At 46.0% G+C, this 18857-nt stretch overlaps 1 protein-coding gene across 6 annotated transcripts in view; it reads right to left on the bottom strand.

The window, feature by feature from the left end:
- MARK3 (microtubule affinity regulating kinase 3) overlaps window positions 1-18857 on the bottom strand; it is a 124715-nt gene that overhangs the window by 35136 nt on the left and 70722 nt on the right. For all 6 annotated transcript variants that reach the window (XM_053666019.1, XM_037164233.2, XM_037164235.2 and 3 more), the window contains 7 exons: window positions 16640-16876; window positions 16360-16479; window positions 16015-16114; window positions 15543-15655; window positions 14629-14782; window positions 10920-11137; window positions 7170-7273 (listed from right to left, as the gene is read on the bottom strand). In XM_053666019.1, coding sequence (XP_053521994.1) covers window positions 7170-7273; window positions 10920-11137; window positions 14629-14782; window positions 15543-15655; window positions 16015-16114; window positions 16360-16479; window positions 16640-16876 — 1046 coding nt within the window. The remainder of the gene's footprint in view (window positions 1-7169; window positions 7274-10919; window positions 11138-14628; window positions 14783-15542; window positions 15656-16014; window positions 16115-16359; window positions 16480-16639; window positions 16877-18857) is intronic.

The following is an 18857-nucleotide window of genomic DNA, read 5'->3' on the forward strand; positions in this document are numbered from 1 at the left end:
ACAGTAGTTTTAAAAGTTTATTAGCTTTAAAGAAAACACCTTACATGTTTGGATACTGATGTGAGGGGACAGTGATTTCTGAGCTACACATAACAGGAAGCCTCTCCTGAAAGACAGGTGCCCGCGCACGAGCTGGCAGCGTCAGTCTGGGACGTGAACACGCCGCGGTCCAGACCAGCTCCCACAGCACAGTGACAGTAAGATCACAGGCACAGGAACCAAGTGTTACTAACCCTCGTTATGCTGTTTAAGTAGAGCTGAGAATCTTCCCACTCAACAGACTTCTTCAAAAACAAGTCCAAATTCCTAAGGGGTCAAAGGAGCCCATTTTTCAAGGTGGCATTAACGAGCAAATGAACCATTTATAGACTGACAGACAAAAGTGGCCTCACACCAGCAGCTGCAGGACAAAACCAGGACCTCGACGTCTGCTTTTGTCCTGGTTTAGTCCTGCTTCAATTCCAGCTCAGTCATCATGTCCTTGGCCGCGTCTCTGCGTTAAGGATAATCAGGATGCAGCATCCTGGCCATCCTTTTTCAGTATCTGAAACCCAGGGACCACCAGGTTCTGTCCCTCCCACCCCACCATCCACAGCAGCCCTGTCCACTGCTCCACTCTCCCCCAAGGACCCCTGGCCTTCACCCATACACCTTCCAACCTGTCTGCTGAATAGCTGTGAGCTGCCTCAAATACAGGCTGGACCTCATCCCTCATAACCTTTCAAAAAGCACAGTCTTTAGGATGAGGCTCCAACTCCTCGCCCTGGCACCCAGGTCGCATCCTCAGGTACTCACAGCCTGGATCCTGCCACATCTCCAGGCTCTGCCTTCTAAGTCACTTCCTGGGACTCTCCCTGGTCCTCCTGACACTATGTAACCCCCTGGTCACGCATCACCTCGAAACACGGGCATAGGAGATCTGGGCCCAGGAGGCTGATGTCTACTTTCACTCTGTTCAGTGCACGTGGTACACACACCCGTTGCTCCCCACCAGTGTTGCAGGATCCCCCCATCCCTGCTTGGCGCCCTGAAAGCCAGACCTGCACTCCCTCCCACCAAGGCGCCCGTTTGTGAGCAGAGGGCCCCAGCCGGAGCAGGTGCCCTGGAAGCACTCTCCTACCTGAGAAGGCACGTCACTGCAATGAGCCACTGGAGTTCTGACAGCCCCAGTATGAGGGAGACGGGCCTTTGTAACAAATGCTCAGGAAGGCCTGCTATTCCCTGAACTTCTGTTTGAGAATTCTGCCCTTGAACTTGGGAGAGTGGCTCTACCAGTGTCATAGAACTACTAAAAAAAAATGCCTTGGAAAAATAAAACAGATCCAGTTTTGGGTTTTTGCCACTTAGCACCCACTCTTTCCTTGTGGCAATACCACCTGAATCCTGCTTTGAGGGGGAAGGCTTCTGGCCCCTGGATGTTGCTGGCTCCACTCCAGACATTCCCAGCCCCTCTGGCCAGTGACAGGCACAGAGCCAGATCAACAGGGACGAAGGAGACACCCCATGCTCCTGTCTGAGCACAGCTGAGTGTGGGAAGATGGCAAATCTGCTGCTGCGGTGCCAAGCAGGGCCCACGACAGAGGAAGCAGAACAGAATAAGGAGTTGCACCTGGCTCTACTCTTAGGCTTTCCAGTTTTAGGAACTCGCAGATGCCTTGTTTCATTTTAGCTTTTTTGTACAAGGCTCTGTTACTTGCCACCCAACCGACTCAACAGTTTGAAGGAATGTTTGCTTGTTCCCAATATACACATACAGACATACATCAACATATGTACATATGACTTAATTTTATTTTTAACAAGTCACAGATAAATTCATCTCTTTGGGCTCTGCCATCTGTGGAGTCAACACATTTTACCCCCCTGCCAGCTGCTGACACTTGGCTAAACTGAGAGCTGGGATCAATGGACACATTAAAGTAGTCAGGGCAAGAAGGGGAGGTAGGAGTTATTTGGCTTTTTCCCTGGAGAATATACGTGGTCCAAAGCCTCTGGGGAAGAAACAGGCTTTTGGTCAGGTACCGAGCAAGCCCGTGCTCCAGCTATTTCCGAGGCACGGGGCCAGGGAATGAACAGTGCAGGCAAGGTCTACACTTGGCAGCGAAAAGGACCCTTGTTAGAGACCTTCCCCAAAAAAGAAGTGTAAATTGTATTTTCATGATAAATTACTGTTTTTGACATACTAATCTTGAAGGCAATTAAGTGAATGATTTCTTTCTTTCTAAAAAAGATTTTATTTATTTTAGAGAAAGGTGAAGGAAGGGAGACAGAGAGGAAGAAAAACATCAGTGTGCGGTTGCCTCCCACATGGCCCCCACTGGGGACTTGGCCTGCAAACCAGGCATGTGTCCTGGGAATGTGTTCAACTGGGAATCGAACTAGTGACCCTTTGGTTCCCAGCCCATGCTCAATCCACTGAGCTACAGCAGCCAGGGCAAGCAAATTATTTCTTTAGAAATTTAATCCACGTTGTACCACAAAGCAAGCAAAAAAACAAGTAATAATAAATGGATGTGTTTTTCTGATTTCTACAGTAGGCCTAACACTTTGACTTAGACAACAGTACACCCAGTAAATGCTTGCTAAATTTTAAGTTTATACAATTGAACTCACGACAATTCTATTCACAACTGACAACCCCAACACCACAAGGAGCCGCACAGTGCACAGATCCACTGGGCTGGTTGTTGTGAACGCCGGACGGCACCTTCCCCGCACCTGGGTCACGGCCGGCTGGGGTGCGCGGGGGGCACCAGTCAGTGCTGTAAGCACACTGCTGTTCCTCTCCCTCTCTCCCCCCCTTTCCCTCTCTAAAAATAAATAATTTAAAAACCTTAAAACAAACAAAAAAACCTTCCCTCAGAAAGAATATTAAAAATAATGGTTCTATTTTGTAGGCTAGCCCAAAAAACCTACAGAAGCAAGACATGACCACATGACATTGCTAGTAGTTCTGGGTCTATGAAGGACCATTTTTTAAACTTTAATAGAAATAACAATGTGTTTCTTAAAATTCAAATTGCATGAAGTTCCTGTCACTCCTCCTAGGTGCTCTGTATTTTATGTCTGATTTTATTTTTAATTTTAAACTCTAACCCACTGAAGGTTACTAGTGGATAAGTATTTTCAATTTGCTTGACATGACATCTATCCCATTCTGATATGAAATGTTTTGGTTGCTGACTCAAAGCATAGGAGTGACTGAGCAAAAGAAGAATTAAAATATATAACCCAAAAGATACACATGGTAACTGTGATCAAGCATTCTCTGCTCAGCCCGTCCCTGTGACATGATGCAGGACAAGTGCATAAATGCACAAAACACCAGAGCAGCTGGATAATTATAAAATTGATGTATGATATCAAATACTACAACTTCTGTGGCAAGGGTCTGTCGTGCTCTGTTACAATGAGTGACACCACACTAGTTCTTTGGGGGCCCTCCAACAAAGACACTTGAAACAGCCCCCTGGGGCTGTCCCAGCACACGAGGGCAGGACAGCGTGTCCTGCTGTGTGTGTTTGCTGTGTGTGCACACGCGCGTGTGGTCATCGATACCACTGAACTGAGAGACTGTGCATAGTCAGTGTAAACTAAGAAAACCCTTTTCATTTACACGTGGACAGTTCATTGCCAACCGTGAGACACTTGCTGAGCACAGTGTCGGTCGGTGCTGCGTGGTGGGAGACCCCTGTGAACCCACGGGACCCTGACAGAACGATGATGCAGAGAAGACCTGACTCCACCTCCTCACGCCTGGTTTACACGGACTCTTTTTTAATTTTTAAGATTTTATTTATTTGCCCTGGCTGCTGGGGCTCAGTGGATTGAGCAGTGGCCTGTGAACCAGAGGGTCACTGGTTCAATTCCCAGTCAGGGCACATGCCTGGGTTGTGGGCCAGGTCCCCAGGAGGGGGCGTGTGAGGGGCAACCACACACTGATGTTTCTCTCCCTCTCTTTTTCCTTCCGTTCCCCTCTCTCTGAAAATAAATAAAATCTTTAAAAAATATTTTACTTATTTATTTTCAGAGGGAAGGGAGAAAGAGAAGAAAAGAAACACTGATTGGCTGCCCGCAACTGGGGGCCTGGCTGCAACCCAAGCATGTGCCTTGGCCAGGAATTGAACCGGCAACCTTTTGATTTGCAGGCTGATGCTAAACCCACTGAGCCACAGCAGCCAGGGCTACACTGACTCAGTGCTGGAACGTGCCACCACTGACAGACCAACAGCTGAAGGTCAATCATCACACCATGGGTACAGCGAGAGCAGGCTGACTTCAGCATGCCTGGTTTCAAAATGACAGTCTTCAACATTTCTCACGTGACTTGTGCTAAAGCAACAATGCACTACATACTGTCTCCCCACTAGACACCAATGATCTCGCTTTATTTTTCAAACAGTAAAGCTGATAAAACAGAAAGGTTGCACTAGTAAGAATCAATAAATAAAATTAATTTAAAAATGAAAATAAGCTATATTAAATCATATTGCGTTGGCAAGGGAAATACATTTGGTGAGGATTTAAAACATCATTCCATGTTCAAAGCAGAATGTTGAAGACAGCTGAAGAAGAAAGAGCTTGTCTCAGATATGCGATTCCCTTTGGTTTAAATTTCCATACAGTTTTTATCAGCTACCATCGTTCCCATGTCGGAATTCTGTACACATACTCACACATAAGAAAAAAGCCCTATATATTCAAGGCTAAAATTGGGGATCATCGTCCTTTCAGGTGTTAGCAGAGACCCAGGCATTCTGGAGCTCACCAGTATTTCAGTCAAGGAGTGAGATGTCCATGTGGGAGAAGAACAAGTGAAAATCTGCCAAAAAGTCATTTGTGTGCCGAGAAGGTTTGGTGCGTCTAATTTCTGACTCATGCATCTATTCTAAGGGTGAGAAAGTTGTCACATTTACTTACTGCCTTACCTAAAAGTAAAAAATAGGACCACTAGAGTTTGGCACTCAAACCTCCAATAATTTTCCACATTACTGGAAACCCACTTTCAATTCATTCGTGAGAGAGAAAAGGACAGTCCAGATGCTATGAACACTATGGGCCCCATCTTGTGTGGTGTGGTGCTGAGGCTCTGTCTGGTTACAGACAGCACTTTCAGGAGCAAGGAGGCCCCATCAGGATGAGGAAGAGTCAGCCCCCGCGAGGACAGGATCTGCAGGCAGAAAAGACAGGCGATGACTCCAGTGACATTCAAGAATTACTAGAACCAGTTCCAGAGTGGAGTGCATCGCTGTAGGAAAGGGGAGTTTAGGGCACATGCACAAATACAAATGGGGGCGGGTCCTGGTCCTGACGGCCTCTTAGAGAGTCTGACTAAACCTCAGAGAGTTGTGTACTCTCGGTTTCAAAAGAAGTCTGATACACTGTTCAACAATTTAGAAGAATTATAAAAAGAGGAAGGGCCTAAAACATTTTCCTAGTCCCACAGACGAAAATCTGTAACATTTTAGAAACTTCTAATTAAGTCTTTCACTGACATCATCTATTAAATCAATCTGAACTAGAAGAAATTTAATAGATTTGAGAATGTAACTGTGATAAAATCTACCAGAACAGACTATTATTAAGAAATAAATATATGAATCAGGACTTACAAGCTATCTAGCCTAGTTGCTATATGTTATTAATAGAGTTTAATCATGAGGAAAAAGACAATGTTCTAACAAGCACACACACACACACACACACACACACACACATGAATCAGAAGAGAATACAGCCCTGACAGGTGTGGCTCAGTGGTTTGAGTGCTGGCCTGTGAAGCAAAGGGTCACCGGTTCAATTCCCAGTCAGGGCACATGCGTGGGTTGTGGGCCAGGTCCCCAGTTGGGGGAGCACAAGAGGCAACCCGCACATTGATGTTTCTCTCTCTCTTTCTCCCCACTTCCCCCTCTCTCCAAAATTAAAACATTTTTTAAAAATTAAGAAAACATAAGAGAACACTGGAATGTCAATATCCCTGGAAACTGAGCGAACACGTGCACGGCCTTACACAACAGGCGTTTGCCCCCACACCGACGCAGAGCTGGGTCTGTGGGAGAGAAGGCGAAACGCAGCAGTGTGGGCTGAAGGATGACGGGACGGGGGAAGAGGGGCCTCTGCTCGGATGCCCACGGCAACCAGCGATCACACATTTTATGTGACACGTGACATCCAACAGAGAGAAAACTTACAGTGCAATTTTGAAAAGTGTATTTCAGGGAAAAAAGAAAGAACCCATTTCGATGCCAGACGTGGGAACGTGACACGACCAGCAACGTCCGAGTTAAGGGGTCGGGGACAATGCAGGCAGTGCAGACAGTGCAAACTGATTTTCTCCATTTCTGCCCCACAAACTTCCCCGCCTGCCTCACTGAATTTAGTCTATGTGTCACTGTTCCAACAAGAAAGAAGAAAACCCACACGGCCTGAGAACTGTGTTGTGCAGAGACGACGTTTAACTGCTCTACAAACTCATCCTCCTCGCCCCCCCAAACCAACCCTGCGCCCCGGTCTCCAGACCCTCTCCTCCCACTGTCCTGGCTCGGCCCTATTTTGTAACCCGGGAAGCTGTGCGACAATGCTCCCCTCACTGACACGTTACTGGGTATTTTAGGTTGCAGTGGCCCACGTGCACTGGCCTCTCCACCAGATTACAGTAGTTCGGAAGACGGCACGCTCCAGTTCTGTGATTCTCCAGGGGTCTCTTCTCAGGCGGAGAGCATGCTAATATTTGTCCCCCTGGCCCCTTGGGCACATTGCGACATGGAGCTGTGGGCTCAACCACCCTTCTTGTGCTCTGCCTGCTCCAGGTCCTTCTCTTCCTACCTTTCAGCCTTGATCAAGCAACTAATGTGCACAACACAGTTCTGACTTCACTATTTTACGATTAACTATAGCTGACCATCTACCTCCTCTGGGGAAGCTCACTGGTTAACTCAACCCCTTTAATCATCACACACAGCTGGCTGGCCAGAGGATAAACTCTGGACAATGAGAAGAATTTGCAATTCTAGTATTTTACTAAAAATTCATACTCAAAATGAACTTACCGTTAACAGACTACTTACCATTATTATTTGAATTTTAATTATAAAAACTGAGAAGTAAACAACATGCTTCCATTTCTCTTGGGAAAAACAGAGTTCTTGCCAACAGGGCAAGGCTCCTACCTGTTTTCTTTGCCATTCTGAACGACTGAGTGCCTGTCAGCTGTAGTTCTTTCACTGCAAACGTAGGTATTTCGCCGTGTCATCCCACCAGATGCTGTGTTACTCTATTAAAAAAAAAAGAGCATTTTAGTCTTATACTATTTAGTAAGAGTACTACAATGAGAAAAAAATAACTCGCCTACGTAAACACGAGCACTCAGTCCCTAAGGAAGCCTGCACTAACACATCCACAGCACTGGCCAGAGAGGCAGAGGCAGCAGCGCCCCCTCCTCCAGGCAGAGGACAGCAGGGCGGCCCAGTGGCTGGGAAAGGCTGACCACAGTGATCCACACGGAAGTAACTCGAGGGTTACCTAAAGCAGGGACATGGAGAGATCCACTATTTAAAAACTTATACTTTTGAAATACAAAATTAAAAAGTATTATGAATGTACAAATGAAATACGATACACACAGATGTCCAGTTAAAACTATGAAACTATTAGGAAAAACACAGGGGTGAACGGATCCGCACAGTCCTGCACTTAGCAGGAGAGTCACAGACACGGCTCGCAAAAAGCAGGAGTAACAACAACGAACTGGTAAGGTCTTTATCGAAATCAGAAACCTGCGCATCAGAAGATGGAGGCATAGGTGGAAACACTGCTTCCTCACACAACCAACTTTAAATACAACAAAGTTTTAGCAACAAAAACACAGCCAAACCATAGAAAATTGAACTATACGGAAGTCTGACAATAACAAACCTTTCAGCCAGACCACTAAGAGGGGGGCAAGGCCAGCAGTGGAGCAGGGTTGGGCAGGAAAGATCCACCAGACCGACCCAGGTGCACAACCCAACTGCGCAGGCAGCCACGGGCCGATCCCAGGTGTGGAGTAGCAGCGGGCGAACCCACTGAGGGCGCAAGGTGGTGGTCCCACTGAGGGGTGATCTCGGTCACACATTTGCATGCAGATAAACTGGTGAAGAAGCTAGCAGTGAGACGGACCACACAGCACCGCCCCCCCGCCATGCAGCAAGCAGTTCCCCCAGAAAGGGAACTGCCATTGTCCCTCTCTGACCCTGTCCCCACATACAGTGTCACAAACCGGCGATCTGGGTGGCCCCGCCCTGGTGAACAACTAAGGCTCTGCTCCTCATACATAATGGGCATGAACAGATCAAAACATGGCTCAAGAACAACTCAGAGCCTCAGAGCCGATAAATCTAAGTGATGAAGAAATAGCCAAACTTTCAGATGCACAGTTCAAAACACTGGTGATCAGGATGCTCACAGAACTGGTTGATTTTAGTCACAAATTAGACAAATATATGAAGGCGAAACGAATTGAAATGAATGAAAATACACAGGAAACCAATAGTAATGGAAAGGAAACTGGGACTCAAATCAATCATAGAAATGAACATCACATGGAGCATTAGCAACAGGGGAGTGGGAGGAGGAGAAGGGGGAAAAAGATACAGAGACTAAGTAGCATAGATGGTAGGTAGAAAATAGGGGGGAGGGCAAGAATAGTAGGGGAAATATAGAATCTAAAGAACTTGTGACACATGGACATTAACTGAAGGGGGGATCGGGGGGCGTGGTTGTGTAGGGTGGAGGGGAATGAAGTGGGGGAAATGGGACAACTGTAATGGCATAATCAATAAAACATTAAAAATAAATTAAAAAAATAAAGTGTTAATTCAATGGTTTTCATTAGATACACAGTTGTGGCACCATTCCCACAATTGCTATTAGAATATTTTCATGACCTCAAGAAGAAATACTGTAACCTTTAGCTCCACCACCCTAATCCTCCATTCCTTCAAGCCCTGGGTAACCACTAATGTATATTTTGTCCCTATAGATTTGCCCATTCTAGACATTTCATATATTATAAATGGAATCACATAATAAATATGTGGTCTTTTGTGTAAGAAAAGAAAAAGGAATGTGAAAAGAACCTGAAGCACCAGAGAAAATTTTGCAAATCATGTATGTGATAAAGGCTAAATATCCAGACTAGACAAGAAATCTTAAAACTCAACCACAAAATGACAAACAACCCAATTTAGAAATGGGCAAAGGACTTGAATAGATAGTTCTCCCAAGAAGGCATGTAAGTGGCTAAGAAGCAGATGGAAAGGTGCTGAAGAGCACTGGTCACTAAGGAAATGCAAGTCAAAACCACAGTGAGGTACCACTTCCCACCATTAGGGGGGCCCTAAAAACCCGAAGATGACCACTGGCAAGGATGTGGGCAAGAGGGACTCTCACTATGACAGGAATGCACAATGGTGGGACCTCTGTGGGAGACTACTAGGCAGTGCCTCAAAAGAGGTAGATAGAGAAGAATTAACTTGATGAGCCTGCAATTTCATCCCTAGGTATAAACTCAAGAGAAATGAAAACCAAGTCCATGTAGAAATCTGCACCAGAGAGACTGGGTGGTTGTCCTACACTGTGAACATACTAGATGCCACTGAACAGCATGCTTCAAAACGGTTACGTACATGTTACGTAAATTTCGCATCAATTTTTTAAGAACTAATACTTTCAGACCTAAGAAGCAAGGAATGAAAGTTGTAACTAAGGAATTCTACCAGATAAGAACAATTTTTACACAAAGATAAAAGCAGCCACCTTTAACACAATGCGAGCAGACCACGTACGGAACTCCCAAAACTATGGGAGAAATTACAGTAACATTACCTTTTCCCTTTATGGACAATCACATACAGGCGACTGATAATGAGTGGATGTGTTTTCAAAAGGGCGGTGTGCAGACGAGCAAGGGACAGAGCTCCGAAGGCACAGAACGGGGTTTCTACCATCCTCTGGTAACTGTCACCAAAAGCTGGAAGCTGAATTTAACTTGCAGGGCTAAAGAATGACATTCCAATTTTACGGCATTAGGAAGCCAAAAAAAAAAAAAAAAGTCTTAACATACAGGGTCTGCCAAGACAAAGCCCAAGGTCAGAGGCTGAGCGGACAAAAACCCTCCGGCTCTGTTATGTGCCCCCACCCTAGAGGGCACAGACAAGACTCCCTAAGGGAGCAGCAGAGCCCCACCTGGCCTTCGCTGCAGGGTTTGTCTGGGGCACAGGAGGGCTGAGCCCCTGTTCAGGTTGTAGGGGAGAGTGTGATCCTTAAGACTGCTCACGCTCTGCGACTTCTTTCTGAAAATCACGTTAGGAGTGCTAGAGTGCATTACTACATTCGACCGAATAGGCCACATTTCAACAAATGGAAAAGTGTCTGAAGCTGAACAAATTCTATTCATTTTAACAAATACAATTTATAAACCAGGAGATTTCGTTAAGGGCAGGGATTAAGAGGTAGATTCAGGTCCGCAGTGTAATTTTAGGCAGTCACCTTTCTTCATCTTCTTCACCTTAAAATTTAGTTAATGCATGAAAAAGAACCTAGCGTGGTCCCTGGCACACAGTAAAGAGGCAGTTGAAACTCTTCACTGTTGAGCACTCTGAACGTGCAGCACGAATCCCCATCCCAGGCCCACAGGCAGTCAGAGCCCTAGTGCCCTGAGTGTGTGGCCACCTGTCCGTGCTGCCATCAACTGGTTTGTCAGGTTGTGAGGTCTTTCCACCTTGCAGCCTCTGACACAGCCTAAAGCTCAGCAAGTGTTTGGGGGATATCCAGACACTGCCTTGGACAGTGGGGTCTGATGTCATCAAATGGGCAGGAGAGCACATGGTAGCCTCTTGTCCTACAACCCACAGGTGGCTCTAGAAGTCAACGGGACTTACGCTGGGGATAGCAGAGCTGGTCTTGCGCTCAGGAATGTCTGCCTTGTTGGGATTGCTCGCATTCCCAAGCATGGGGCTGGCAGGCGCAATCCCCTTCCCTCCAGCCGCACTGCTGCCCGACCTCCGGGAGGGAGCACTGTCTTCTTTGAGGTCACTGTCTGCCGTGCTGGTCTGACTCCTTTTTGGATACGCCACGACTGCAGGGATAGCTGGCCCAGCTAAAATAAAGAGATCACTCTTTAAAAATCAGAATATACTTTCATATTTCATTCTGTGAAAACATATTTTATAAAATGACCCGAGATTGCTATCAAAAAAAAAAAAAAAAAAAAGGACAGTGAAATCCTCTAAGATGTTTCCCATTTATGCATAATGTTCACCCTGTGTAATAAAATCAATTTTGGAATTTCACTTACTAGACCCCAGCTTTCATGTAAATGTTTAACAATGTTTACTAACAGGGTCTGCAGTAGCCTCTTCAGGGCCAGTTACTGCACAGGTAACTAACCACAGTAACGTGAGACACACAGCACTGAGAACGAACTGCCTCACCCGGCACAAGCTGAGAACACGAGAGTGTTATGCTAATGGTTATCTTTCTCCACATCACCACCAGAGCTGTCTAATTGACACTGAACTTTTAGTGTTACTACTGATCTGCTCTGAAACTTTTGTTACCATATTTCTATTTAGAAAACATAGAATCTTTTAAGCTTTAAGACTGCATATGGAAACAGACATTGATAAGACACTGACCTCGTTCATCAGGACGCCCACTCTCCTTGCATCACATCTGTGTACTTCTACACACTTCAATCCCATGTGCTGAGCCATGTGACCAGTGGCAGTCAAGACAGAACACTGCCACCTCAAGAGTCTTGTGGTCTGTTTTCCCAGCCACCTACCGTCCACCCCACTCCTACCCTAAACCCTGTACCACTAACCTGGTCTCCATCGCTAATTCAGTTATTTCAAGAACTTACGTGAATGGAATCAACTCTATGTAACCCTTCAAGATTTTTTTCACCACCCAGCACAACACCGCTGAGACTCCCGCGTGTTGTGTCCACAGTCCGGCCCCTTTAATGTGGAGCGGTGTTCCACAGAATGAATGCATCACACCGAAGTCTGACTTTTTATGAAGTCAAGTTTGTCATGTTTTCTTTCATGGGTTTTAGTGTTTGCAGCCATAGTTAGAAAGGCCTTTTCTAGTCTAAGGTAAAAAAATAAATTATCTCCCATTTTCTTTCATTATACCTGCAGTCTTGTATTTTCATATTCGTATCTTCCTTCCCGTTGGAATCTACCCTTGTACAAGATGTGAGAAATGAATGCAAATTTATTTTTCTCGGTAACTACCAAACTGCCCAGTATCCCAACACCATTTACTGCTGAAAAAACGATGATTCTTTATCTTTTATTATTATCATTTTTTAAAAAAGATTTTATTTATTTATCTTTAGAGGGGATGGGGAGGAGAGGGGGAGAGAAGTATCAATGTGCCTCTTGTGCGTCCCCTGCTGGGAACTGGCCCACAACCCAGGCATGTGTTCTTAACTGGGAATCGAACCGTGATCCTTTGGTTTGCAGGCCCGCACTCAATCCACTGAGCTACACCAGCCAGGGCCTTTATCTTTTTCTTTAAACAAAACAAAGAACCCTTTGAAAATCTGATGACTATCACCCTTCCCAGAAAAATATTTGCACACGCACAGGTGCTTCACACGTGGGTCCCAAGTTAAGAGCCACAGACACCAATGAAGTTGGGGCTGTGCAGAAGCGGGCAGATGAGAGGCGATGGGAGCCCGGCAACAGGCCCGTCGGTCTGCACTGGGTCTCAGTGCGCATGTGTCGTCACCACACTGGCTTTCAGGACCTAAAGGAACACTGTTCCTTTAGCACTGAACGAACAGTGCAACATAATTAAATCTTCCCTTTGCTGAACACTACCTTCTCCCCCATAAAAATTAAAAAAAGAATTTGGAATTGTGCCAACGACTATGTGTAGATGGATTTCTAGAAATGTTATTTTCTGAATTTCTTTTGACTATTACAGGACCCAAGAAGGAAGAAAACTGATGATTATGAAAAGACTACTCCAAGAGGAAACACACATTAGTGGACAGTCACAGGAGCACGACTGGAAGTCCTGGGTCTATCCTAGGTGTTCCTACATCTAAGTGACCCTCCTAAGGGACTCGGTAAGCTTTCTTGGCCTGTTTCCCTGTCGATAAAAAGGCAATTTGGTGAGCATATGACACCATGTCTAAAGTTCTTTTTAATTCTAAGATTTTCTGAGCTGGGGAAAAGAGGTATTCCTAAAGTAGATGGAATCCACATGCTTAAGGAAGAATGAATTTATTAAAAGAGACACTGGATATATGAGAGAACTCCATTAACGGCGCTCCCCCAGGACTTAGGAACAATTCCTTTTACTTATTTACCCTTTGCCTGAGGAAACATTTATTCATTTTAGAGCAAGAGGCAGGGAGGGAGAGACAAACACCCACCGGCCGCGTCGCGCATGCGGGGCACGAGTCCCACAGGGAACTGAACCCACATCTAGGCGTGTACCCTGACTGGGAGTGGAACCTACAATCTTTGGTATACAGGACAACATGCAAACCAACCACGCCACGCCAGCCAGGGTAGGAACAAGTCCCTTTTAATTGGATGGCTTGGAGCAATATGTAGGTATTTTTCTAATTGCCCTGCAGTGCAGAGGCCTTGAAAACCCTTCCTATTAGCAACTGATATGAACAGAGAAGAGAGAGAGGCCCAGATGAACACTTGGTCTACAACTGCCACAAGCACAGGGCCCGGAGCCAGGCCAGGGTCCAAGGTCTCAGTTCTCCCCCGGACAGCGTCCGCACAGGCAGTTCACTGACAGAATCTGTACAATGTGCTGCTTCAGCCCAAACCACATAGACAGATGGCATCAGCAGGAGGACAACTGGGAACTGAGCTAAGTGTCATCACTTCTGGTACAAAACTAAAGCTGTCCACACCTGGACTGCTCTGTGCAGTTCTAAGTGCCAGCTCTCAAGGTGAAAAAATGGAGGTGGACTATGTCCAGAGAAGGAAAGTGGAATGACCAAGAGAGAGATGGATGTTCTGCGTGAGGATGTGTTTTTTAAGTTAGGACCAGGCCAGCATAGGGTTGGTCCCTGAGCCCTACAACGCTGGACTTACATTAGACACACCAACAACGAGAGTGGGGCTGAGAGTGACACGGGTCAAGCCGTAAATCAAGGAAGGGAAAACCAGGGTGCTCTGCGTTGTTCAGTGTTGCGCCATCCAATGCGGCAGCCACTGTCCAGACACAGCTGTGTAAATCCAATGAACTGAAAATCGTTTCCTCGGTTCAAGTGCTCATCAGCCACGTGTGGCTAGTGGCTGATGTCCTGGACAGCAAAGACGTGGTTCAGTTCCAGCCCAGCAGAAGTTCTACCAGACATCCGAGACGGGGGGAGAACGAGCTGAGAAGGAGAGGCTGAAGCGGGGGTCATGGAGCACGAGTGGGGTAGGGCCCACCCAGCCAGGCCTCGCCTTCAAAGGCCACGAAGGCGCTGAGGAGCCGAGGCCCTGAGACGGCCTCGCCAGCAGCCAGAGGACACGGAAGTCGAGCCCAGTCTGGCCCTGGGAGGCCCTGCGCCATGTGAGGAGGAAGGAGCCGCCCAGAGAGCACTGGGGAACAGTCCGGACTTACCGTGGTCACTGTACCGCCGCTGCTTCTGGCTTGAAGAGATACTTCGCTGCACCTTGTGGTGCGGGGACTGGCCGGTGCTGTTGTTGAGGTCACTGCTCGGCCTCACCTTCGCGAGTGACAGGTTGCTGCTGGAGCTGGAGTCGCTGGCGTCCAGCTGAGAGCAAACAAGAAAGACGGAGGGAACCACACACTGAACCAAGTGGTTTAACAGGAAACTGAATCTCTCAGAACACACCAACCAAACTCCCGACAGTTCCCTTCCAAAGAAGCCACAGCACCACGTACAAAGATGGCGACCCCCGTGGGCCCAGGCAGCAGTGCTGCTGTGACTGCTGGGGGCGGCGGGGGGTGGGGTGGATGGACACCAGAGAGGACAGGAGGGTCTTCTCGGCTTCTTGAATCAACCTAAACACTCCAATCACTGCATCTGATACTTTACCTCATTTCTCTCTCTTTTTTAAAAGATTTTATTCATTTATCTTTAGAGGGGAAGGGAAGGAGAGAGGGAGAGAAACATCAGTGTGTGGTTGCTTCCCGTGTGTCCCCCGCTGGGAACTGGCCTGCAGGCCTGCAACCCAGGCATGTGCCCTGACTGGGAATCGAACCATGATCCCACAGTTCGCCGCAGGCCTGGGCTCAATCCACTGAGCTACACCAGCCAGGGCTTTACCTCATTTCTAAACTATGCATAGCTATAGGTTAACTTAGGAAAACCAAGTCTGTGACAGTATCACCATTAAGGTTACTATCCTAACATACGGGTAATAAGAGTCAAGATTTATTTGTGGATACACTAAAAAATAATATAGCAAGTGTTACACACGCTTAAAAAAATAAAACCTAAGCCAACAGTTTATGTAAACTGGTAATTTACATAAAGAATATTTCCGTTTTTTTCCTCTGATTACTCTTACCTCTGAAGATTTTCTTCCCAACAACAAATATGTAGCTGTGATTTCATCATATTTCATTTTACTAAGAGATTCTTGAATTTCTTCTTGGGAATATCCCATTCCCACCATAATATCTAAAAGAAGGGCATAATATAAGTTCACGTGTTTTGTTGGGTAAGAAACCACTGTATTACAGAACTTAAAAAATTCCTTTATTTGACCCAAAAGATCACACATTTTTCAGTTTGCAGGCTGGCAGTGAATCCACTGAGCCACACTAGCCAGGGCTTAGATCACACATTTTTCAAACACAAATAGGCAGTTGGCTTATTTGTGAGTTACTGAGTGCTACATCACAAGGGACTACACATAAGTTCCTAAACGTGACAAAACAGCTAAGCGGACTCACATAACTTAGGCTCAACTTTCCAAGACTTCATTTGTAGGCGTTCGAGTCAAAACAGAAATGTGCATGTGCACCCAGAGTGGTTACCTATTCTTTTCTGGTCTGAGATGTCTAGTTCTGGTTCAACAAATGGTTTAAGTTCATCCTCCTCATGGCCTGCATTGATCCACCGGTCCTTCATGATTTGCTGAAAGGTGAACTATTCATTAGTAGCAGAAAATAGTCTGATAATCACGGTATTTAGGGAAATTTACTTTCAACATTTCATTAATTACAGCTCAAAGGGTAACTTAAAAAAAATGTTTTTAATGTCTCAATTCCCACTGTAAAAGCCCTGGGATAGTTTTCAATATGCTACATAAACCACTCCAAGTTCTAAAAATACTTTACAGAGCCTCCAAAGTAGTTCCTTATTTTCACTCATGCAATTACCTCCAGAGTGCCTCGCTTCACTGGGTTCAGCACCAGGAAGCGTTTGAGGAGGTTCTCGCAGTCTGTGGACATGTAGAAAGGGATTCTGTACTTCCCTCGCAGCACCCTCTCTCTCAGCTCCTTTGGAGAGGCGGGGGGAAGAGAGAGCTAGTGAGTCAACTTCGAGATTACAGAAGAGCCCCACGGCCCCTTCAGGACATAACATGAAACTATTCACACTCGCGGTTTTATAAAATTCTGGCAGCTTTCTGAAGGACCTGGATGTGACCGCTTCTCATACCTTCAGGTTCTGCCCGTCGAAGGGCAGCGACCCGCTGACCAGCGTGTACAGAATGACGCCGAGGCTCCACACGTCCACCTCCGGCCCATCGTACTTCTTGCCCTGGAAGAGTTCCGGGGCTGCGTATGGAGGGCTGCCACAGAACGTGTCCAGTTTGTTGCCCACAGTAAATTCATTGCTAAAACCAAAGTCAGCTATTTTAATGTTCATATCAGCATCTAACAACAGATTTTCAGCCTAGAGGGAAAACATCAAGAAAAATAAAATTTAACCAACATAGAGAATTAACACTGTGACAGATTTAGACACTTCATAAAAGTCTTTTGCAATGATATATTAATACATCTTAACGAATAAGAAAACATTATTTCCAGAAAAAGATGAAGATAAATCAGAATCTCAATTTTTAACCTTAATAACCAATAAAATATGAGGTACCAATGAATTCTAGCACTAATTTAGTGAACAAATGCTCCATGAAAAAAACAAAAACAAAAAACCCCAAACACTTTAAAATAGTTTTTCCAATTAGGATAGTAAGAGGCTTTTAAAAAATGAGTATTTGCTTTAAACAGACGGCTATCTTCCATAAAACACCACATAGCTGTGTAAGGGCGATTATAAGGGAGGGGAGATTTCTAAACCTCACTCAAGACACAGATCGGTGAGTTCAATCATTTCAACAAACATCACCTGTGGCAGTTACATACCAGGCGTTATGTCAACGCCTGGATCTAAAATGATAAACGAGGGTCTCTGCCCTCCAGAAGCTCATGGTTTCAAAGGGGAGAAGCAGAAACGTAAGTGGCTACACTCCGGACACGAGTGCTGCGACAGAGGTGGTGTGGGGAGCTGTGGGCCAGCTCTGGAAGGGCAGGGTTCCCAGAGCGGGTGGAGTTGAAGCTGCTACCTAGAGATTTAGTTGACAGCAGTGGGTACGCTGGTGAGAGATGAGACATATTTCAAGCAGAACAAACAGTCTGAAAACCCAGAAGGTAAGAGAGAACGTCTTGCTCAAGAAACAGACAGCCCTGACTGGCCTGGCTTGGTTGAGTGTCATCCCACCAATGGCATGGTCACCAGCTCAATGCTCGGTCAGGGCACATGCCTGTGCTTCAAGATCAGACACTGGTTGGAGGTGAATGAGAGAGGCAACTAATCTATGTTTCTCATCCTTTCTCCCTCCCTTCCCCTCTAATAATAAATAAATATTTTATTTTTTAAAGATTTTATTTATTTATTTTTAGAGGGGGGAAGGGAGGAAGAGACTGAGAGAAACATCTATGTGTTGTTGCCTCTTGTGCACCCCCTACTGAGGACCTGGCCTGCAATCCAGGCATGTGCCCTGACTGGGAATGAAAACTGGCCATCCCTTGGTTCATAGGCCAGTGCTCAATCCACTGAGCCACACACGCCATCAACAAATTTTTTAAAAACCTTTTTAAGCCCTGGCTGGTGTAGCTCAGTGGATTGAGCGTGGGCCTGCGAACCAGAGGATCACGGTTTGATTCCCAGTCAGGGCACATACCTGGGTTGCAGGCTAGTTCCCTGCAGGGGAAGCACTAGAGGCAACCATACATTGATGTTAAAAAAAAAAAAAAAAAAGAAAAAAAATCTTTTTAAAATAAATAAATAAATTAATTTTTTTAAAAGAAAGAAACAGAGATAGGGCCCTAGTCTGGTAGCTCAGTTGGTTAGAGCATTGTCCCGATACACTAAGTGTGTGGGTTGGCTCCCTGGTCAGGACACATACAAGAATCAACCAATGAGAGCGTAAGTGGAATAACAAATCAAATTTCTCCCTCGCCTCCAAATCAAGTGAACAAAAACAAGGATAGTATGTGGGAGACAAATAGAGGCGAGAGAGGTGGCTGGGGACAGGGCCACAGTTAACTCACTCAGGGCCAGCACAGCAGAGTGACTAACAGGAAGTTTCAGTGGCCAACCTCAGGGCAACGGGAAGCCACTGCAAAATTTGTGCAGGAAAACAACAATCTTATTTGTATTTGTTTGGGTTGTAGTGTGGGAAACACATGGGAGGGAGAGACAACACAGGAAACCGGGGAGACCAGGTGAGACGCTAGCATGGTCATCAAGTCCAAGACGCTGGTGGTTGAACCAGGACAGTGGGCATGGGTACAGAAAAGAGCACAGTCAGGAGACCTTTAGGGGACAGTAGCAAAAGCACTGGGGACTGAGTAGATGGGAGAGCAAAGGA

The sequence above is a fragment of the Artibeus jamaicensis genome, unplaced genomic scaffold, assembly GCF_021234435.1.
Source record: "Artibeus jamaicensis isolate MK-2021 breed Jamaican fruit bat unplaced genomic scaffold, CSHL_Jam_final contig_444, whole genome shotgun sequence".
Taxonomy (NCBI): Eukaryota; Metazoa; Chordata; class Mammalia; order Chiroptera; family Phyllostomidae; genus Artibeus; species Artibeus jamaicensis.